Source organism: Bombus huntii, unplaced genomic scaffold, assembly GCF_024542735.1.
Source record: "Bombus huntii isolate Logan2020A unplaced genomic scaffold, iyBomHunt1.1 ctg00000299.1, whole genome shotgun sequence".
Classification (NCBI taxonomy): domain Eukaryota; kingdom Metazoa; phylum Arthropoda; class Insecta; order Hymenoptera; family Apidae; genus Bombus; species Bombus huntii.
The window spans coordinates 1-22959 of NW_026099498.1; the positions used below are offsets into that span (position 1 = coordinate 1).

General features: G+C 35.4%; 3 protein-coding genes and 2 long non-coding RNA genes across 7 annotated transcripts; 2 read left to right on the top strand and 3 right to left on the bottom strand.

The window, feature by feature from the left end:
- The first annotated feature begins 6 nt into the window (after positions 1-6).
- Positions 7-2141, top strand: LOC126877944 (uncharacterized). The gene is made up of 3 exons (XR_007695471.1): positions 7-72; positions 219-418; positions 569-2141. It is a non-coding gene; the product is annotated as an uncharacterized LOC126877944 (long non-coding RNA).
- On the bottom strand, positions 2127-4899 carry LOC126877942 (survival motor neuron protein-like). 3 transcript variants are annotated; one of them, XM_050640356.1, is made up of 5 exons: positions 4780-4899; positions 3469-3651; positions 3229-3343; positions 2372-2839; positions 2127-2303 (listed from the first exon to the last, which is right to left on the bottom strand). In XM_050640356.1, exons 1-4 carry the CDS (start codon positions 4807-4809, stop codon positions 2577-2579), a joined length of 591 nt encoding a protein of 196 aa, XP_050496313.1. In that variant the 5' UTR covers positions 4810-4899; the 3' UTR covers positions 2127-2303; positions 2372-2576. The 3 variants fall into 3 exon arrangements, with proteins under 3 accessions (XP_050496313.1, XP_050496312.1, XP_050496311.1); XM_050640355.1 differs by lacking the exon at positions 4780-4899 and adding an exon at positions 3841-3883; XM_050640354.1 differs by lacking the exon at positions 4780-4899 and adding an exon at positions 3832-3883.
- LOC126877943 (adrenodoxin-like protein 2, mitochondrial) lies at positions 4887-6696 on the top strand. The gene is made up of 4 exons (XM_050640357.1): positions 4887-5181; positions 5583-5695; positions 5860-5992; positions 6362-6696. The coding sequence occupies exons 1-4, from the start codon at positions 5033-5035 to the stop codon at positions 6450-6452; spliced, it is 486 nt and encodes a 161-aa protein (XP_050496314.1). The 5' UTR covers positions 4887-5032; the 3' UTR covers positions 6453-6696.
- A 2236-nt stretch (positions 6697-8932) lies between these two features.
- On the bottom strand, positions 8933-12737 carry LOC126877941 (dual specificity tyrosine-phosphorylation-regulated kinase 1A-like). The gene is made up of 4 exons (XM_050640352.1): positions 12690-12737; positions 12084-12169; positions 11105-11229; positions 8933-10037 (listed from the first exon to the last, which is right to left on the bottom strand). The coding sequence occupies exons 1-4, from the start codon at positions 12698-12700 to the stop codon at positions 9501-9503; spliced, it is 759 nt and encodes a 252-aa protein (XP_050496309.1). The 5' UTR covers positions 12701-12737; the 3' UTR covers positions 8933-9500.
- A 581-nt stretch (positions 12738-13318) lies between these two features.
- On the bottom strand, positions 13319-14497 carry LOC126877945 (uncharacterized). Its single transcript, XR_007695472.1, has 3 exons — positions 14236-14497; positions 13452-14098; positions 13319-13353 (listed from the first exon to the last, which is right to left on the bottom strand). It is a non-coding gene; the product is annotated as an uncharacterized LOC126877945 (long non-coding RNA).
- Between the last annotated feature and the right edge of the window lie 8462 nt (positions 14498-22959).

A 22959-nucleotide genomic window follows, 5' to 3' on the forward strand; every position in this document is an offset into this window, starting at 1 on the left:
AAGTATATACGTGTAAGTTGCTTTGTCTATGTAAGTTTCTTTGTTCCTTTGTCTATGAAGGAGAGATTCTAGGTATAAAATTTTTATTTTTCGTCATTTATATATAAATAGAATAGTTGTTTGGAAAACGAAATGATATCATATTCGCGATGAGGCAATGAATTTAAGGAATTTCGAATATAATATTTAATGAATAATACATTTGTTAAACTGAACAGGTTTTATTTGAACTTGCCTATAGTCATTCGCCTACAATTATTTTTATCGACGAGATTGACTGGATCGCCACAAATAAAGGAGACTGTATATTGTCTGAACCTGCAAAGAGATTCAGATCAGAACTTCTTTCTAGATTGGATGGATTAGTGTCTAATGAGAATTCTAATGTAGTTCTTCTGGCTACAACTAATTCCCCTTGGTACGTATATCACGTTATTTCAATGTTTTCTAAGTAGAAAATATCGTAATATTTCTCCAAATTCCAAATATGTTATTGTGTTGTTTGAAGTATTCCTTCATTATTATTAGTATAATAGAACGATAATATTTATTGTAAATATGTTATTAGGGGCATTGATGCAGCTTTACTCAGGCGTCTCGAAAAGCAAATATACGTATCATTACCCAATGAAGTTGCTCGACTTGGTATATTCAAATTATACCTTAGCAACCACTTATTAGAAAATACAGATATTGTAAACCACATAGTAAAATGTACTGAAAGATATTCTTGTGCAGATATAAAATTGCTTTGTAAGCAAGCGTGGCTACTAGAAATAAGCCCGATATGGAGGAGACTTGAAAAGAAAGAAACACCTGTTACCACTTTGAAATATGAATTAAAAAGTTATGAAATATTAGCAAAATTGTTAAAAAAAATGTCACCTACAGTTATGCAAATAGATAAATATGATACGCGGAACAAATAAATACGCAATCGTAATGACAGATATTGAAAAATATAAATAAATGGATTATCGTTCGAGAAATCATTCGCATGTGTGTGCATGTGTGTGCGCGCATGTGTGTCGTGTGTGTCATGTGTGTGTGCGTGTGTGTGCGCGCACACGCTATAGGCTAAGTTTAAAATGTTCGGTTGTATTATATCCTTGTATTATATATGTCGGAGATGAAAGGAAAACCGGAGCCTTCCCTTTGCAATTTTGAGGAAGCCTTCTAATGCTTTAGCCTAGATTTTATCATAACTGTAATTAAGCAATTGTCATTTGTAATTGTTTGATATTTGTGAAAGCGAAAGTGAGTTCGAGGTGACAACTGGTCGCCGAACGTAGCCACGGTCACGGGATAAACGTTTTGCCTGACGAAGGTGTGGATCGGTTGTATTGTTCTCCCTAGAAATCGCATAGAATTGTACTTTAGAGATGTCGATATAATGGGACACACGTTGTATTAGGAATCAATCTCCAGACAGAAACTGCCTAGTAACGGCGTTTGAATCTTTCTCGATGTTTCCAAAGAGTATACAACAAACTTTTGACAGAAATTGCCTAGCAACAACGATTGGAACCTTCTCGATGTTTCCAGCGAGCATATAACAAACAAATGCAGTCGGATAGCGAAAAAGATTTTCATCAGATATTCATTCGTGTGATCGCCTTGGAAAGTGATACATCGAGCAATTTACCGAGTGTCTCAGCAATTGTATTCTGTGTTTAAAATTATTCTACACATAGTAAAGAGTTATCCCGTTGACCGTGGATTCGTTTGAACCCCGGAACATTGTTAATAGCGTTAATTAAATTCATTATTCGTGAAACCTATCGATCGTTAATCTCATTATACGTTAAATTCATTATTCGTAAGACATATTATTCGTTCCTCTTATTGTTCGTTAAACTTATTAATCTTTAATCTAATTATTAGTTAAACTTATCGTTTGTTAATCTTATTATTTATTAAACTCATTATTCATAATATTTTGTAAAATCTTGTTTATTCGCGTAAATATATTCTCTGTTTCGTAAAACAATGGCTAATTCAAACGAAGGATCATTACGCGCCTTAAATCCTAATGATAACCCGACATATATATGTGAGTGTATTTTATCAAAAATATGTTTTTTAGTTTTTCTTATCTTAGTAATTATTTTTAAAAAAATAAAGTCTTATATGAAAATAAAGCTGTTCTTTATTTCAAATAATTGAAGTAAATAAATACAATGAGTTTTATATTTTATTATATCTTATATTATCGTTATATTGTTATTGAAAAAATTGATATAATCAACACTTCTTCCTGTTCTCTTGATTGTTTCTTGCTTGTTTCAAACCATGATAATAACCTACAAAAGAAATAACATAGTCCATTGAAAATTTAATATACAATAAAATACTTATATGAAATAATTACCTGTGTGAAAACCACTAATATACCATGACATCAACATACTTGAAAGTGCGTCTGTATCATTATCTGGTAATCTAGTACATTTTATTAAAATTTCGTATTTTTTTTTTTCCAAATAAAATGTTAAACTTATTCCAAATTACTTATTAATATTAGAAGTATTCAGCATTTCATTAGAATTTTTAAATTGTACTTACTCGGCCATTAATTATGGTGGTAAAGGAGGTGCAGGTGGCATTATATCAGTCATCGAATTGAAAGATGGTCCCGATATGAAGTGATGTGCACAATCCATTTTTTCTACATTATATTTTTTCGAATTTACATTTGTAGAAAAATTAGTCTCACAAGTCTCGTCGTTCTCTTCATTGAATTTCTCTTCCAAAGCTTTCTTTTGTTGTGCTATTTGACTTTGCAAACCTTCTGATTCTAAAAGAGAACTCAACTCGACTTTCTCTGTATTACCATAGCCTAAACACAGAGTAAAAGAAATTTTTGTCATTTAATAGAATGGCTGAGTGACATTCAGTTACTGTCCTTACAGGCAATGTACTAGAATTTCCCATGCATAAATGTATATGTATAAATGTTTGCCTTGATATATGTAGTAATAATCACTCGTCTAATGAGGAGAATTATATTCCAAGCAGCTAATAATGAACAATAAGTAACATGCATGTTTATGGTTCATGACCCTATATCCCACGGGTCTCTCCATAGACATTGACAGGTACTCCTGCCGAGTTAAGAACCTGCTGAATGACACTGTGATAGACTATGCGAAAGCCTTTACTTCATATATATATATGTATTTTTAGTACATTTCTTAATTGACATAACCATCATGCTAAAGGTATTACCTACAAATTTTACAACACACGTGCCATTGTTTTCGTAAATTTTTGATATTATAGCTTCATAAATTTCTCCATCCTCTGAGTATATTGCACGACAAGGTGCTCCTATGATCCATTTCTATAGAGAAAAGATGTGTATACAAATAAATATAAGTAAATAGCAAAATAAAATAATTTGCTTCCTAATCAATATATTTAATAATATTCTGTATCAAATTTGTAATATTCTATCAAAATCACAACCTTGTGTAATTTACTTGCGTGTTTAGGCTGCTTAAGATTTTGTAGGTTTTCTTTCGGTTGAGAATTTCCAACATCCATTCCCATTCGCTTGATAACTTCTTCTTTTGCTAAATTTATTGCTTTATCATATGCTTCTATTAATGCACTATCGTCCCAAACATTATCATTGGCTGTGTCTGTATCCTTTTGAGATAGCAAATTATACGTTATTAATATCGATACAAGTATTTTATTATCAAACTATTGCAAATTATCATATATGTCATTTTTCAAAAATTGACTAAAAGGTAATGGATACTGTTAATTACTATTATGCTAAGATCTTGTACTAAAATAATGTTAAAACCATTACGTTTCCATTACCATACATACGTTTCCATTTCCTCGTATAAAAAGAACATTCATATCATCATCATTCATATCATATTTAAATATTGAATTTGCTTCTGAAATATTAATTTGTCTCATTTCTTTAACTCTAACACATTGTAAACAATGATGACATTATACCAACTATAATACTAAAAATCTATTCCCCATTCATTCGAAAGATTATTTTTTGAAGCAAGGTTAACATTGAATGTTCCCACACTTCAATAACTGTATTTTACTTTCTTTACAATATCTAACAATATATTAGAATACTATAAAAAAATATTGTATGCACAAAAAACTGTTTATAGCGAAATAGCAAAAGAATTAATCACATATTATAACTAAAACGAGATTGTTAAGTAGATTATATTATACTGCATATGCGTTAGTGTTTCAGCTGGTAAATATAGTTTTTATATCTGAAGATAAATAAGATTTAATTCTATAAAATTGCATAATGAATTATACATCTATTTATTACTATTCGTATTTCCCCTTAGTTGTATGTTGTCAATAGCATCAATCACGAACATATAAATAAATATAGAAGAAACCTCTATATGGTTTCTTCTATATGGAAATGAAAAGGGAAAAATGAACATGGAAGACAAGAAAGTTTTCTTCAGGTTTAGCGTATGCGTGATACGCTTTGAATGTCTCAGATAAAGATAAAGATACTCTGCTCATTTCTATTTGTTCCGCAGAACGAGAAATTTGTTGTCTTTCATATTGGTTTTTACGATTCAATTTTTGGGCAGTTTTCCCTAGCGAGTGTCGGTCCCTGTTTGATATAACCAGACCGTAATTTATACAGATATGTATTATAGATATATATTTGTAAAACTGAAATCAGATGAAATAAATGTTGCCTGAGGTTTTAAACGTTTAATAAAAACAATATTTCATTTGGAAAAAATGTAAGATATGTAAAATTACATATTGATCATTTTGCTGGTCTTGTATCATAAAACGTGTGGCCCGAAGAGCACGTGTCCGGTAGAGATACGTCACTTGTGTTAGGAACCGTTTTATAACCTATCACAGTAAAGGAACGTCGGCAGTATAGCAGCCGAAGAATGCCGTGAAAGTTTCTGTACAAAGTACAATTGATCTACAATTGATATTTTCCGCAATACTTATCTGATGTTCGGTCAGGGTGTCCCATACTCATGATATTTATGACAGTGGAATGGCGTTAGTAAATCAATTACAAAAATTTTCGAGATCAATTCTCGGTATTGCATCAAATTATTCAAAATATACAAGCAACACAACGTTACCCTTTTTGCAGGCAACAAGAGGAATATCGACCACGCAACCACTTTCAGAAAAACAAGAGTAAGTGATACAAATTTTCTTGTGCTTTCCTTCTTTTTTTAATAGAATTTCAGTACTTACCTTCCAATATAAAATTGGTGTCAAAATAATAATGCTAATAATAATGTCTAAGAAATTTTTCTCTTTGTAGGAGTATAACATCTAGAAAAATAACATAGTATTAATAAGAACAACATTGACAGTGAACAACTAAAAATATAACACTGTTATAAATATATGATATACGAATTTTATTTATGTATTATTAAGACAAGTATATCTTATTTTTAAATTATTTCTATTATCATAAGTGATACATATAATTAAGGTATAATTAAGAGAAGATTAATTGAAGAAACACAAAAAATAAGGAAAATAATTATATTGAGATAATTTTTATCTTTCATAAATATTATTTTCAGAGTAAATATAACGTTTGTTAAAGCAAGTGGAGAGAGAATCAAAGCAAAAGGGAAAGTTGGAGATACTATATTAGACATAGTAGTAAATAATGAAATTGATTTAGATGGATATGGTATGTTTTAAAGAAGCATAATTTACTTAATTTAAAATAAATAATTTTGAGGTAGAAAATATTTGAAAATTTTCATTTTTATCGAGTTTAATATTCTTATTATTTTTAACTTTTGATACTTTATTATATAAGTATGTTGTAATATTAAAATATAATTGATATAGGTGCTTGTGAAGGAACATTAATTTGTAGTACGTGCCATTTAATATTTTCGAAAGAAGTTTATGATGCACTTCCTGACAAACCAACAGATGAAGAATTAGACATGTTGGATTTAGCATATGAATTAACAGATACGTGAGTTCATAATAATCAGTATCAAATCATTCACATTATTAATTCTATTACCTTTTAATATTTTATAAAGTGAATTTTTCTTTGTAAATTTATGTAAAAACAGGTTAGTATTGGGTATTTCGAAATCTGCATCTCAATGTAGAATTTCAAATCGCTATCTCTACGAATACTACGAAACTGAAATTATAATAAATTTTCATAGTTTTTTATTTATGACCCTATAATCATTACGAATCTATGTTGGAATTAGCATATTTACAATGTTGATTTTCAAATGGATAAATAGAAATCTTATTGTGTATTAGTATTAATTTGTATAGCAATAAATATATTTATTGACATATTCAGTTATATAATATTTAATTTCAGGTCACGGCTAGGCTGTCAAATAGTAATGTCTAAGGAACTAGATGGAATTGAGGTAAGAGTTCCATCAACAATTAATGATGCAAGAGCATAACTGAAATTATCTATAGGTTTTTGAAAATTTGTATACAATGTTATACATCTCTTGTTAAAAAACCCTTGTTATAATTATTAAAATATTGGTATTAAAAAAATATAATAAAGAATCTTGTGTTTAAATGTGAAGCTTATATATATACATATGTTATATAGTATAATTGCAATTTTGATATTTGTACATTGCCATTGTAAAAAGCCTATCCAATTATGAAGAAAATATATCTTTTATTTTTAATATACAGGGTGTCAATTTTAAAACGTTCATCTAAATTATTTTCGTTACTATTAAAGATAAGAAGAAATTACTAAGGAAGACTTAAATGGTTTTAAGATGTGTACTTGGTTATGATAAAAAAGACTCTTGTGGAATAAATTTTGCAACTTCTGAAAGATTAGATAAAAGCTTAGAACCTAAAAAATAATTTGAAATTAATTTCGTTTAGATATACTGTTTGATTTCTTAGCTGTGGGCAAGTTTAAAAGATCATCAAACTCATGGTCAACAAAACAACAGAAATGTACATGCAATGCTTTTTCGTTTCACAACAAGTTATCTGACACTATCATCATTTTCGTGGCACATGCAACATTATCGATTCAGTATAGTAATGTTTTGGATTGAAACAAGTGTCTCGACATTGGGGCAAAATATTTCAACCTTTAAGGACTAAAATTAAAACTTATGAGTTTGTTTATAATTTTAATAGATTTTATTAATATTGTTTTTACTGGTTTATTAATTACAAGAAAGTTTGTAAAAGACTGAAGTTTTACGTAAAAAGTACAAATATTCTTTCAACAAAATTAGTCAAATCACATCATTATTTATACATATTGTATATAAATAAAATATGCGGATATATTACTTTACCCTAGAATTAAAATTCAATAATATTGAGGAATCTTATTTATTCAGATTTTGTACATTATCGCTTCTAACCTCGGATAATAGAACAACAAATTAAATATTTTTAAACAAAAAAACTTTGTTCCTTTGTTTGATTTCCCTTGCTCGCGTTTCTTAACTACTTAGATATAAAATACTTACGTTTTCGAAAATTCATACTTTACAAGCTACTAAACGCTTTATCTGTTCAGAATAATTTATTGTTTTCTTAACTAGGTACATACCAAATACATCTATTAAGTTGGTATTTCTCATAATTACCAGTACATAAAGCTAAAACACTTTTGTACTATGCTTGTTATACATGGATCTAACAAATAATTTAACTTGTGTATTGTCGTTTGTATATTTTGTTACGTGTAAAATATTCTATTTCTACACTACTTACAAGTTCGATAAAGTGTACATTACACATCGTGAAATTTACATATTTTCACTTGGTTACCCTGCCCAATTCGAATATAATTCAGAACGTATGTGCTATATTTATATATTCTGCATTTGTTTTGTATATTATGTACACTGATCTGATCTTTGTAAACGCGAGTTTTACGATATTAATGAGAAATTTGCCAATTTAATGGAAGTTGTTAATTTTTTCTGGCACGTTTCACGTTAGCAGACATTTTTCTTAAGTTACAGTCGAAAAATGTTTTTATGTAAAAGAATAGGAATGATTATTAGGAAGTTATTTTAAGATGACAAGATATTTCACGTCTTCTATTTAAATATAGCGTTAAATTTTAATTCCGTCAATTCGTATATACTCGTACATCGAATTTCCTTTTCTCATGTCATTTCTTTTCTTTCATTTCACATTTAATTACAAAGATAAAGTGTAAGTACGTTGCTCATAAAATTAATATCAAATGTCGCAAAATATACAAAAGTAAACTAAGAAGAGGGGTACATATTATTACACAAACTGTCGTTCATATTGCATATGTACATATGCAGTATAAAAACAATACTTTTTAGTTTTTAATCTCTTGTTTAAATAATCCTAATATCTAAATTTGTATCGGTCATTGATTCGATATAACTGCGTTTATTGGAAGTAATTAAGCTATAGCCTGCGCACAAGAGAAGAAGGAACAAACACGTATAGTATACACGCTTAAATAACAAAATTAAGTCAGTTTACGTTCAATGTGAACTTGATCAAAGTTCCAGTCTCGAATTATAGAGTTTCTTACTATCAGTTTACAAAATTCGATATTACGATTATGTACCGTATTTGAAAAACATAAAATGCTTTGTTCAATTTTAAATAAAACTAATATTTACCGAAGCGAATACGAAAAAAATGTTATCATCAAACTCAATTTTCAATTATCAAACTTAATCCAGCACAAATACAAATGTTCTTCGTGCTTTTTTACTTTTACTACTTTTCAACTCTCTATAGTTCGAGATTTGAGTTCCGCTAACTTTCTTTCTACTGCGCATGCGCAACAGGAAAACTTGAATTACACGTAATAGTAAAAAGTTCGAAAATCTTATCCTTTCGTGGCAGCGAAAGTAACCTAGGACTAGAGGTTCCATAACATTAATAATAATAAGGCAATAATATTAATATTAATAATAATGTAATCGAGTACTACTAACAATATTAATAATAATAATAATAATAATAATAGTATGGTAATGGCAAGATACACGCGGGTATAAATTAATCATTCCTTTCGTAATATCTACGACGTCTTCGGGATATTCTTTAGAAATTACTTTATTTCTGGTCAATATTCATTAACGAGCAACTTTTCTCTCTGTTTCTTATCACGATTTTTTTCACTTCATCACAATTGTACCGTTAGAAATTATTCAAAACATTGTTAAAATGTCCATGAAATATATGCAATTGCCGTATTGAATAAGCGAGTAATGAAGTTGCTGTTTCACTGAATAAAAGTGAAATCTCCAATGCGTGTGCTCAAGTATATAAGTTAAAAAAAGATTGGTACATCAATGCCTATTATTCTTAATCAATATTCATCATTTAACAATTAGGACCGAATTTTTACAAACCAACTCTAAACCACGACCCAATTTACAAATAAAAAGATCGATGTGTAAATTAACTATCAACTATTAATCTCCAATCCTATGTGAAGATATAATGTTCGGACCAAATTTCTAAACTAACGTGGACAATTCATGCGGACTATTGGTGGTTGCTGCGCTACTTAGATCCAATGTGGCAGCCGGAAGACCAGGACTGACGCTGCCGGTTGCTTCCCGTGGCAAATGCTGCGATCTATTTAGCTTATTTCCAGGACTCGGTGGCGATCTATCTGCTGGTGTATCCGGTGGCGTAACCACGTTTCTGTGTCCGCTCACGTTCAGATGATTGTGCGTCGCCGCGATCGGAGCTGGCGATGAGAGCAACAAGGGCGGTGGGGACATTGACACGTGTCGATGATGATGATGGTGATGATAGTGTTGGTACTGTGCAGCTCGGCCGTGCGTTGCGTGGCTGGTATTTAGTTGGTTCGTCACGGGCCCGACTTTCGTTGGGCAGCCAGCATGGTGGATGGTTAACGGGCCACGTAGTTGTTGTTGCTGTTGTAGCTGGGGCTGGTTCTGGTGCTGTTGCAGCTGCTGCTGACGCTGCAGCTGTACCGCCGCTTCGCACTGTTCGCGCGCTAACGCCTTCACGGCATTCGTCTTCTCCTACGAAATAAGAATGATAGGTTAGGTTGTAGTCAGGGGCCATAACAAATTAAAAAAGTTATAATATAAGAATTTACATTTTAGTTGAAATGATTCTAGTTACGAATAAGTATTAAAGATGATTCAAATCTTTTTCGTTACCGATAACCATGGTGAAAACTCTTTTGGATTACTTTCAGCCATTGTCAATCTTATTGTCTTATTATACTACATGCTTGAAGTAGAAGGAGGGGTACAGAGAAAAAGACTTTTTCTCGGCAAATATAATCGTTACTCAATTATTTTGTTCAACAGTTTTACAAATCTCCCCAAAATAAACGAGAATACGAAAATACACTGAATATCGTGTGTATGGTTATTTATAAAATCCCCTTGAAATAGTTGCGATCGCGGATCACATAAACAAACGAACCTGTCATTCTACAGAGTATCTTTTTCGGTGAAATTATGCAAACGTAAATGTAACTTCGGTAGAACTCCTCGAGAACTTGTAAGCTTATATGACTCTGACCCAACCAGTCCATTCTAAAGTGTATAATTTATAAAAGGGGATTATATTAATACGCGGAGGATGTGGTAGGTGGTAAGTTTTGCATATGAATGTTTGTTGATACAACGAATGGTTAAATGGAGGTTTTCATGAATGTGATAAGGACTAGATCGAATGTTTTAACATTTATAACTAGAATGCGTATTTTTATACAAGTTTGTAGTTTTACGAACATAATCAAAGAAATAAAATTTTAATAGAGATTTGTTTTCTTATATACGTATATTTTAGCGCATTTTATGCATTTTGCGCCATTTGCGTACTTTTCAATTTCGCACGAACGTATAAAGATCCGCAATATAATTATAACGCTTCTTAAAAATGTGAAAAATCCTGGTTTCCTAAAAGCTTGCAATTGATTTCAGAAAAATTTTTATGAACTCTACCAGATAAATTATGGTAACTCTGAAAAACAAAATTTCACGATAAAATGATTTCCGGGTAAAATACACATAAAAGATGATTTAGACGTGTTTGAACGTGTTCGTTTTCTTTTTTAATAGCGATATGTTCTTACCCTCTGCCACACGAAGACGTTATGGACCATTGCGCATCCACAAAACACGATGCCAAGGCCTATGAAAACCGACGTAACGATTGCCGGCGTCGAATGAAACTGGATGAATGTATACAATATCATACCTGAAAGCATTGTTAGAGGATCATTATAACACGTATGCCATAACAAGCGGGACAAAGAATCGGCGCAAATACATATTCTCAATACATATAATTCTCGAAGCGTAAACTATATACATATGCTTTTAATTGAAATTTTCAATACTAGTTGCAAATTATTTTTCAATTAATTTATTATTTAAGTCTTTATATATCAATTCTCGACGAATAAATTACTTAAATTATAGAGAATCTATCTTCAGACAATAGAGAATTCAATATTTTTGGTCGTTAAGTAATTTACAAATTTCTAAAACGATTACGTTCGAAGTTTTGGACAGTATTTGAAGTTTCTAACATGACATTAAAAAAAAATAAATAAATTTTATGATATAATTAAAAAAACATTGTAGTCTATCATAATTTCTATTCCGTCAAATTTATTAAAACGCAGTTTTCTTCTGAACAGAGTCAAAATGTCCGTCTTGAATCGAGTTCAACAGCTTAACGATCGATCGAGCGAATGATAGCTGTGTAAACTAGCATGACACAACGTAAACTTTAGATTAGATCTCGATCCATCCACCAGCCGTATTCATGCATGACATGAATATTCTGTTTCAGCTCTTTATAAATTAATCTGTTAAAACTTCTCTAAAAGACGATCATTTTTTATTTTTCTAAGAAAAATAATGACTATTCGGCGTTAAAATTAACTTTATTTCCATTGGATTTCTAAACTGATTTCATACACTCAGAGATAGTTCACAGTATCTTTTAGATTCATGCCTGAATTCAAGAAAAATTAAACGTATAACTTATGTACTAGTATCTTTCAAAAGGTTAAAGTTGACAGAATTGAAGGAATTGGTTCTTACCAGTTAGAAAGACGGGAATGCTAATGAAAAACCCTCCGACAGCACATATCCGGCTGATGGATGATTTTTGCAGGTACTTGTTACTCCTGAAACAGACAAAATTTGAAGTGAAAGTCAGTTTCACGATTCTATGATAATTGAGCGAAATATAAAGGAACCAGTTTTTTGTTTAACAGCCAAGAATCTTTCAAAAATTCTACTGTAATTGATACTTCAAATATATTTAGTCAGACAAAGGATAATCATAATCGCAACGTTAATCTTAACTTTAATTCAAGGATCAAACAGTATCATTATACATATAAAAGTAAACATAAAGTCTATCCACATTGTTGTTGTTGTTGTTGTTGTTGTTGTTGTTGTTGCGTTGTCGTTGTCGTTGTCGTTGTCGTTGTCGTTGTTGTTGTTGTTGTTGTTGTTGTTGTTATTATTATTATTATTATTATATGTTATTCTATAATTGATTTTTATTTCTTTATTATCAATATTATTCTATTTTCTATAATGATTCAATTATAGATCTTATTTTTTGTCAATCATATTTCACTGAAATGATCACTTTGAAAATAATCTAATAGTAAAAAATGAAAAATAATCTTTTTCTACCTTGTCTTCATTTTTTACAAACTCTGTCCACCGCCGCAAACCTATTAAATGCATGAAACGACAAAGCAAAGCTGCTTCACATAATTCCCCGCTCACGCAGTGTCAATCAGCTCACGACCGCAAACGATACTGCTAATTTCCAGCGACCACGAACGATTTCACCGTAATTGCCGGTGTGAAATTTACCAATACGTGCTCGAATTGGTCAATAATGGATAGAGCGCTCTTGCACACACTAATCTACCAACAAATAATATTGACTCAATTGAACAACAGCGCCTAGATTAACGGACAAACCGCATGTTCCAAACAGATTTACAATCACGGCAGAAAATACATGCCGTTATAGATGTTTCCTGGTCAAGACTAATTTCCACGCGTTAAGAACATTGTAACCGGAATCTAGGAAGAACTAGCACTTCCTGGAATAATACTATTGTGTCCTCGATGAATGTCTCTCCGCAATGCCCTCGAGTGAGTTGTTTTTGTCTTTGGTCGTACGACGTCCGGGATGAGAATTCGGGGAACGGTTTTGCGCTGCTTTAATACTCGCACAACCATCCATCCATGGGACTGCATCTTTTTAGGAGGACCAGTGATTAATCTTTTCCCTTTAATCTTTAATTTTCATCTCTAATTTCTCATGAGGCTAAGATTCCTGCATCTTTTATCATAATAATTTATTAATACTATTAATAAATTGAGACAATTTTACACGTCGTATTTTGCGTTATAAGATGACTTGTAATTTGTAAAATTTACCTGTAAAATTCCTTTGTTTGTTTTACCGAAGCAATAGTTGGCATTTCTATACGACAATAAGAATTTGTTAATACTAATAATTTGTAAGGTTATCATGTTATCATTCTTCTAATGGATAGTATATTATTGAAACTTTTTTTAATATTGAAACGCGATATTTTTTTGGAGAAGAAGTGCATAGTAGTAAAGAGTTGAATTCTACGGACGTAAAAAGTGGACATAACATTTTCTGTACATGGAGTCGCCTGGCCTAAACATTTTATGATTTCCGGGCAAAAAACAGACGAATCCAGCGCTGATTTTAAAGCAGCTTCATCCAAATAAGCCACAATAAGAAATTCCCACGAAACAGTTGCGTTCATCCCCTTTCGAGGTCGCCGACCTCTTTGAATGCGTTTCAAGTGCGTCGTACCAATGAAACTTCGAGTTCTAGACTAATTTCTCGGCCTTTTGCGTTAAATTTAACCTTCCGCGTTAGTGTATTTCGGACGAGCTCCTATTTTACGCTTTCGTCGACTTCACCAACGTAACACGCAGCATCCGCAAGTAAAACTGTCTCTTAAATTTGATGTGACACCGATACACGACGAGAAGAATCACAATGCCATTTTTATTCCACTTCGTTAATTTTTCGTCGTAAGGTTTAGCTGTAAATAGGATTAAAAAAATTTAGATTAACGAGGAATTTAAAATTGATCTGTTAAATCAACAATTTCCATTAGTTGTCGATAGATTTTATAAACCTCAGATTACTGAGAAATTATACACATTGCAAAATATTTACCATTGGTTACCCACGCTACACGTAAATTTGATCAATCTACCAATGCACTAACACTGCAATAAATTTCTATTGCAACATTCCACGCTCCTTTGCCGCACCTTAAACTCCTCGCTAGATTTATTCCACCTTAAAGTGTCACATAACTCCTACGACACCGATATCAAATCTTAAACTCCACCAAATTCCAGAGAAACTTGATTTCGTCGAGAGTAAGAGATTAAACTTAAAAAGCAATTTATTTCATCTTTAAACTATCCCAAACTTCTTAAATATAATTTATATATATATATATATATATATATATATATATATATATATATATATATATATATATATATATATATTATACACTTATTGTGTGCATTATATATTTCAAGAACTTTGCAATAAAAAATAAAACTTATTACATTTAAGATATGGTTATATCGCACAGGCTCGAATATGATAAAGAGGTTAAATAAATGTCTCGAATCTCCGCAACAAACTCACACAAACCACCTAAAACACGTATACACAATGTGCATTCACTACGAACTCGACTCCCATTCCCTGCCAAAATCACAGGCATGCAGAGTCAATTTCACTGCTCGAGCTAGTTGAATAGGGAAGAAGGTCGAGAGCTGGAGTTAAGGAGCATAGTTGGTAAAGAATCGCGTGCCGCCGCGCCATTAAGATCAAGCCCACGATCTCAACAATAAATATTAGACGGTTCTCTGACCTGCATTTCGCGTGCGACTCGGAACGATTCAAAAACGCGTAAATTTCCCATGAGTCGAATCAAACGTTCGCGATTTATCGCATTTAGGTTATATCGATATTGTCCACGAGTGGAGGCATTCAAACACAGATTGCTTTGTGTCACTCTATCGTAACTGCCCGTAATACATGATAATTTAATTTCGAATTCTTTCGAATATATGCACGTAACGAAAAATTTGTATTGGTTCGTCAATTGCAGACCAACCAGTTGTTAGCCAGTGAAAATAATGTAGATAATAATAGTGAAGAATTAGCTCGAGAAGAGTAAACAAACAAGGCGCCTTGATAAAAGGCACAATGTGGGTCCGCAAAGTGGTGGGATTTCGGCGCATGCGCATTGTTTCGCATCAACTTACAATTAGACATGCACGAAAGCTTCATTTCTGCCGCATACATACTTGGATTCGCGTGCATGAAATTCACAAAGTAGGTTATTGCTTGAAAAACAGCTTTAATCGAGCGAAGCTTTTAACCAGACTGAAATCAAGTCTTGGTTTCTTTAGAAATTCAGATGGAATAAGAGAAACCTATTTTATCTAGGTTAGGCTAGGATAAAGGTTAGGCTGCATCGGTTGGCTTATATGACTTTCCGGTGACTTTGAAGGGTAATACGGCGCCGGCGGTCGAGAAGGTAACTTCTCTATTGAACGAGATCTCGTTGATCTCGTCTAAGCAGGAAGAGTCTGTCGGCCCTTTGATTTTATACGAGTCTTTCCATTCACGATCGTGCGAGCTGACTACAGGCGACGACACGGACCCCCGACAAAACTGTCTGAGCCTATTCAAGGCGACGTCAAATAGTTTCACTCGGAGAGATGAATGGAGATAAGAATCACCGGAGCGTCTCTGCGCTTCGATGACAATGATATTTGGTCAATCCTCTTCTTGTTTCTCGTTTTGAAAGAAGGTTGTAAAAAAGAGTGCTACTAGATCGTCTAGGGAAATCACACGGTATATATTGCGTAATGCTATTGATTTATCAAAAATAACAAGAGGTTAAGGAGCTTTGGGGAGGTTGATTCAATTTTTTATAACCTGACATCTCTTTGAACAAATGTCTTAAGAAACGCTTGAATAAAATGTTAAAAAAAATAATAATTATGAAATCTTTTCCTGTATTTTTAGACAATAAGATTTACTATATCCTACGCCATAATAAGAATCAATTTGCTATGAACTGGTATCTCGGAAATTGTAAGAATTCAGAAAATATAAGGAGGCCGGAAGAGGTAAATGAAATCCACAGAAACATTGACCCAACCTCAGCCCAGTTAGCCAACAAACTAAAATATCTCGCTGCCTTTTCTATATTTACGACCAGAACGTGGTCATTAATTGAGTCTAGCGACTGCACCGTAGACGAGTCACTGACCGATGTTGCTTTAATGGATATGCGGAAAATCACGTGTTCCAGGTTCCAGGGATGTAGTTGTTTTCATTTCCGGAGAATACGGTCGACTCGCGTGTGTATACCAATCTATCTGAGGATAGGTGTTCCTTAGAATTACCAACTATATTACTTTCAACCTTGTGATTAAAATTTTTAAACGTCACTTAATAGCAATTCAGTCGAGTAAGCACAAACTTTCAAATGTCCTAATTTTCAAATCTTTATATTTTTTAATCTCAAAGATATTTTATTATTTGCCGTAGATCAAGCTTCGTGTTACCGGTACTGTAACATTACAATCCTACGAGAAGCAGAAAATAGTGAAAAAATCTGACCTAATAGATAGTAGTCAATATTCCTTTGACGCGTCTTATGCGAACCGCAGTTAGAGGAAATGCAAATAAGCTCTTGCGAAACGGTTTGCCGCACGACAAGCCTGCGAACAACGCCCAATGCAAGTTCGGTGGGAGTTACAGGAAGAGGGACGTCTAAAATCAACTAGGAATCCCTATTCAATCGTCTAATTTTCGATTCCGGCATCGAACTTCCCGAAGAAAATTAAATACAATTCCGACTCGAGATTTAATTTCAGTCTCGTAGCTAATGCAATCTAATCGCGTTTGCAAGGCTACGCTTCCGGTCAGAAGCCACGCGCTTCGATCGCGTACTTTCCGCATCGGAAGCGTACGCTTCGGTACGAACCGCGTCGATTTTCAAAGGAATCATTGGACACCGGAAGAAGAAGAAGGAGGAAGAATAAAAGCACGTAAACCGGCAGGAGGTCAATCGAGACAAAATCGATATCGTTGAAAGCCGAAAAAAGACCCGAATTTAGGCTACAGTACATATTCGAATTGAATATATTCAAGGTTTAGATTTTCTTCTCCTGAAAATTATAAACATAAATGAGTCGACAAGCGATCTTGAAAAGCGTCTGTTCCATCTAGATTATGTAAATTGCGTGAATTACCGTTAGCCATAATTCATAATTTATCGAAAAAGCGCGCTTCTTCTCAACTACGCTTTCCCCTACCAGCACCGACATTATCGGCAGATCGATAAGTATCAAAATACCACAAAGATATTAATCTCATCTTTCTTCTAACCGCGAAAAAATGCCGCGCAAATGATAAAACAACAGATCAGCCAGAAACATCGAATTCTCCACGCTTCCGACTGCAAGAAGAAAAACAAAGTTATTTGTGTATGATGGAAACGTCTCTGGACGATGCTCTTAAGCGGTCGAGTGCGCGCGAGAATAGCATCGCGGATCGGCATTTCCACGGTGAGGATTGTAAAACGGTTACGCAGATGATGGATCATACGCATGGACCGTAGAGACTATCGTGAATGATGGATCAGACACACATACGCGTTCTTCGCTCTTCCGATATTTTTCGTAACAACTGCTGCGATCTCGTCATTGGAAACGATCTCGGGAAATTCAATCGAATATCGAGGAAATTTATAGAAAGCTACAGCTGTGTTCGAGCATTATTCTAGAGAAAAGTGATTAACTCTATGAGACTAACGATACAATACGTCTCAAGATAACTTTTAGGAAAATGATTGTAAAATTCTTTAAAATTCTTTCGACACTTTTCGGTATATTCTTGTCATTGATTCTGAAAGTATTTGATTAATTTGCTGGTTAATAGGAAGTTGGTTAAAACCGAAGTTAGTTAAAGAAATAAGTAAACACGAAACCCGTGGATACTCTAGACATATGATTCTACCTGCACGCGACAAAAATATTCATGATCTGAACAAGGAAAGAAGTGTTGTTAGATTCGCGTCATGCTGCAAATGAAAGATTTACAGCTCGAACCCAATTATCTGTTACATTACATTCTCGGGCACGTGTAGGCTGAACGTCATGATATATGAACACAAGTATAGAAAGAACAACATGGATATTTCGCGCGAAGAAAACGAAGCTTCACATATACAGTGTATAACCACTCGACAGTATTTGCTCACGAAAAATACGAGTTGTTAAAGTCTAACAAAAATTACGTATACAGTGGCAAAGAAGAAAACTGTTATGCCGTTTACTCTTATTTCTAATTGACAGAAAGTCGTCAACGAACAAAGAGCGCTTTTTCTTATCCTCTGTACCTTCGCGAAGCAATCACAGAAATTCTCCAAAATGCTTCGTGTCGACTAAACAAAGAAAAAAAAAAAAAATGACAGCTGCTAAGAGCAAACTACCTCCGGAATTTTCTTCGTTTCTAAGTGAACCAGGAAGAAAGAAGGGAAGGGTTAATGACGCCGAAACTGAAGAGTGGCCACGGATCGTTTGAAAGGGGCCACGACAACCGTTACGATTCAGTCGCACCTGTTCCTCTTCCTAGGTTACCACGCCGAACCATTGCGCGCTTTTACGAGCGTTCCCGCGATAGTTTCCTGGCACTTGCTCGCCCTTTCATCGAAGGGTCGATCGGTTAATTTAAACTCTCGAAGGCTTTGTCCAGTCGGTAACATCGATAAGCTTAAGTCGAAATACGGATTTCTCGTAAATTCAGAATTTTATTGCCACCAGGATGTATATGGAGGCGACAGATGAAGAACACGATGTAAATTAGATTTCTTGCTTTTATAGAGAAGCAATTTTTAAATTGAACACCAGTCGTCGATCGGTTCTGTAGATCGTTTTTAATAACAAAATAAATTTGGTTAGTCCATAAAGGTTTGTTCGTGTGAATCTTCCCATAGATCATCCGTAACGTAAATACCGCTATAACCGGCTGCAGATACATTTTCCTTGAACATGTGGCGGCACTTGACAGTAAACTTCCCAACAGTTTACGTCGCGTGACGCACGACACAAAGACCCTATACCTGCGGACAAGATGATTGCCAGATGTCGATACATTCGTACCGAATATTTCCAGCTAGCCAAGGGACCGCTATAAATCTTAGGATTTATTTTAGCTAAGGTCCTCCAAAGAGACAAACAGTCTTTGTTTATCAGTCTCGAAGTCGACCACCTACCACGGGGACACACGAGAAATCTGCTATCTCTCACGTACGACGCTGCCCGCTAGCAACACCCTCTCAAAGCTTTTCTCAACGAATCCGATGCCTTCGCATCCTTAGACACATCCCAACGAGTCTTCCTCCGCAGCAGCATCGCGACAAAAATGTCAGTCTATTACCGCGAGTTACCGCAGTATATCACGATCGTTATACTTACACGGTTCGAGCCGAATAATTATCTAAGCTCTCGACATCTCGTGCAATCATTGTCCGCACTCGCAGCGTATCTCGAATCGTAGCTATCCAAGCTCTATCTTATAACCGCGCATTCGCGAACCGAATACAATCGCGAATCCTGTATCAAGTGTACTCATTGACATTAGAGTGAATAAACATTTATCGTTCAAGAAATCTGAGAAATCTGAGTCGAAAGAGAACACAGCTAAGTGTCCCTTACCCTTTAGGGAGAAGAAAATCCCACGCACCTAACCCCAACCCGAATACTAGCCTCACAGCCTCACGACTAGTTGTTCATTCCGAATTAACTAGCTCGATGATGGCCCAGCAACCGCGACCAGGCTCTCCGGAGCAGACTCGCAGCTACCCCGTTCTACCCCCCCCCCCCCCCCGTGGCAGAAGTGTAGCAGAACTCTCCGCACTAACGACGCTAACACTACAAAGAAAAGGAAAATAGAAACAGCAACGCAAATAAACACACACAACAGGTTCGCCGTATTGGAATCCTCAAACGACGCCATGGAAATCGTAGAACCGCCACCAAACCAACACTCACAGAGAATCCCCCCTCCCCCACCAATATTTGTGGACGACGTCATTGACATACAGACAATGATCAAGTCCCTAGAGAGAGATATCAGCAAGGAGGAATATAACCTTAAGATAAGCAACAACAAAGTAAAAATACTACCGACGAACCCAGAAGCTTACAGAAAACTCACCAAGACACTCAGGACCCTGAACGCCAACTTCCACACCTACCAGCTCAAACAGGAAAGGCCTTTCCGGGTGGTCCTACGAAACATACACCACTCAGCAGACATAGACGAACTAAAATACGAACTCTCAAAACTCGGCCACGAAGTCATCAACGTAAGTAATATAAGGCATAGAGTCTCGAAAGACCCGTTATCCTTATTCTTCCTAGACATTAAACAAAAGCCGAACAATAAGGAAATCTACAACATCAGTCGCCTAATGAACGCGATAGTAAAGATCGAACCACCGCTCGTGAAAAAAGAAATAGTGCAGTGCAAAAGGTGCCAAAGGTACGGTCATACGCAGAAATACTGCAACCATACTTTCCGCTGCGTTAAATGCGCAGGCACTCACTCCACTGACCAGTGCGCCAAATCACCGGAAACCCCAGCGAAATGCATCCACTGCCAAGGGGACCACCCTGCCAACTACAAAGGCTGCCCAGCATATAAAACACTATACACGAACAGGTACCCTAAGCTCAGAGCAAAAGAGGTATCCAACCAAACACCCAGCCCGCCGAAATTCACGACTACCCCAACCCCCTCAACCAACCAAACACCCAGTCCTACCATCTCCAAATTCATCTCCACCTCAACCTCCTATGCCCAAGCAGTACAAGGCATCCAAAATAACCCGAACAGCCAAAGGAACCTTCCCCAAAACAGTGTCCCCAACCCACCTAACACAGACAACTCCTCAAGGCTTGAAAAGCTAATAGAGAAACAATCGGAGCAAATAAATCACTTGCTATCGCTACTAACACTCATCGTGGAAAAATTAGCACGCCCCGACTCAAAATAAAACCAAGGCGCATAGCACTCTGGAACGCCAACGGTCTAGCGCAACACAAACTTGAACTAGAACTCTTCTTAAAACACCAGCAAATCGACGTAATGCTCGTATCGGAAACCCACTTCACCGACAAGAGCTACCTGAAAATAAATGGTTACAAATTCTACCATACCCAACACCCCAGCGGAAAGGCCCACGGTGGCACCGGAATAATAATCAAAGCAAGTATTAAGCACTACGAACTTCCATCATTCCAGAAAGACTACCTCCAAGCAACAAACGTAGCAATAGAAGACTGTCATGGCTCAATCACCACCTCAGCAGTATACTGCCCTCCCAGACACTCCATCGCCAAAGAAGACTTTGATAACTTCCTGGACACCCTGGGCAATAGATTCATAGTTGGAGGAGACTATAACGCCAAGCACATCCAATGGGGCAGCAGACTGGTTACAGCAAGAGGCAAAAACCTCTTAAACAGCATAATAAACAACAACCTCAACTACCTCACCACATACGAACCCACATACTGGCCCACTGACACCAACAAAATACCCGACCTTCTCGACTTCTTCATAACTAAAAATATCCCATCAAGACACGTCCAGATCAACTCCTCGGCTGATCTCTCCTCTGATCATTCTCCCGTGATAGCAACAGTCAGTTCAACAATCATCGAGAATACACCTAATGGCTCCATTCACAACCAACACACCAACTGGCAGCTCTTCAGAGAAGTCTTTACACACTCGACCTCAGAGCCTTCACCCCACTAAAAACAAAGGAAGATATCGAAGCAGCCACGGAATACTTAAACACGAGCATAATAAACGCAATCCGCCTTTCCACACCGACAAAGCCATCTAACAGCAAACAAGAATATCCCCAATACATACTAAAAAAAAAATAGCAGAAAAACGTAGACTAAGAAGAGTATGGCAGACCCATAGAACACCGGAGGACAAACGCAAACTTAACAACGCAACTAGAAAGCTATCCAGAACCTTAAGAAACTATAAAAACGACTGTTTCCATAAATACCTCGCCAGCTTATCCCCCACAGCCGACGCCAACTACTCACTATGGAAGGCCTCCAGGAAACTCACACGCCCCCCACAAATAATCCCACCTATCCGCCGTCCGCAAGGTGGATGGGCGCGAAGCCCTATAGAAAAAGCCGACCTGTTTGCAAAACACTTGTCAAAAGTATTCAAACCCCATTCCCCCAAAGCCGCCGCGGACGTTACTGAATACCTGCACACCCCCTTCCAAATGTCCCCTCCTATCGAACCCTTCTCCTCTGCAGAGACTATAGAAACAATCAGTCGCCTAAACCCCAAGAAAGCAGCAGGACACGACCTAATAGGCAATAGAGCAATCAAGGAACTTCCCACAAAAGGGATAGCACTCATCACATCGATTTTTAATGCTATCCTTCGCCTGGAACACTATCCTAAGGCTTGGAAAATCTCATTGATTACCCTCATCCCTAAACCCGGTAAACCGATATACGAAACCTGCTCCTATCGCCCAATCAGTCTTTTACCTACCCTGTCCAAACTATTCGAGAAGATGCTCACGAACCGACTCCTTCCAATCCTAGAGAACTTGAAAACACTCCCAGATCACCAATTCGGCTTCCGAAAACATCATTCTACAGTAGAGCAAATCCACCGCTTAACTCATACGATCAGCCAAACACTCGAAAAGAAAAAATATTGCTCAGCGGTTTTCCCAGACATCCAACAGGCATTCGATAAAGTATGGCATGAAGGGCTACTATACAAACTTAAAAAGATCCTACC

What these genes read in the sequence shown, in the direction of transcription:
- LOC126877942 (XM_050640354.1), bottom strand. Translation starts at nt 3,873, where the DNA reads ATGAATGTTCTTTTTATACGAGGAAATGGAAACGTATGTATG. An exon ending in ACGCAAGTAAATTACACAAG is followed by an intron (nt 3,344 to 3,468) that starts GTTGTGATTTTG and finishes TTTTCTCTATAG; the next exon opens with AAATGGATCATAGGAGCACC. An exon ending in GTGTGTTGTAAAATTTGTAG is followed by an intron (nt 2,840 to 3,228) that starts GTAATACCTTTA and finishes CTCTGTGTTTAG; the next exon opens with GCTATGGTAATACAGAGAAA.
- LOC126877943 (XM_050640357.1), top strand. Translation starts at nt 5,033, where the DNA reads ATGGCGTTAGTAAATCAATTACAAAAATTTTCGAGATCAATTCTCGGT. An exon ending in CCACTTTCAGAAAAACAAGA is followed by an intron (nt 5,182 to 5,582) that starts GTAAGTGATACA and finishes TATTATTTTCAG; the next exon opens with AGTAAATATAACGTTTGTTA. An exon ending in GCATATGAATTAACAGATAC is followed by an intron (nt 5,993 to 6,361) that starts GTGAGTTCATAA and finishes ATTTAATTTCAG; the next exon opens with GTCACGGCTAGGCTGTCAAA.
- LOC126877941 (XM_050640352.1), bottom strand. An exon ending in CATTCCCGTCTTTCTAACTG is followed by an intron (nt 11,230 to 12,083) that starts GTAAGAACCAAT and finishes CAATGCTTTCAG; the next exon opens with GTATGATATTGTATACATTC. An exon ending in ACGTCTTCGTGTGGCAGAGG is followed by an intron (nt 10,038 to 11,104) that starts GTAAGAACATAT and finishes CTTATTTCGTAG; the next exon opens with GAGAAGACGAATGCCGTGAA.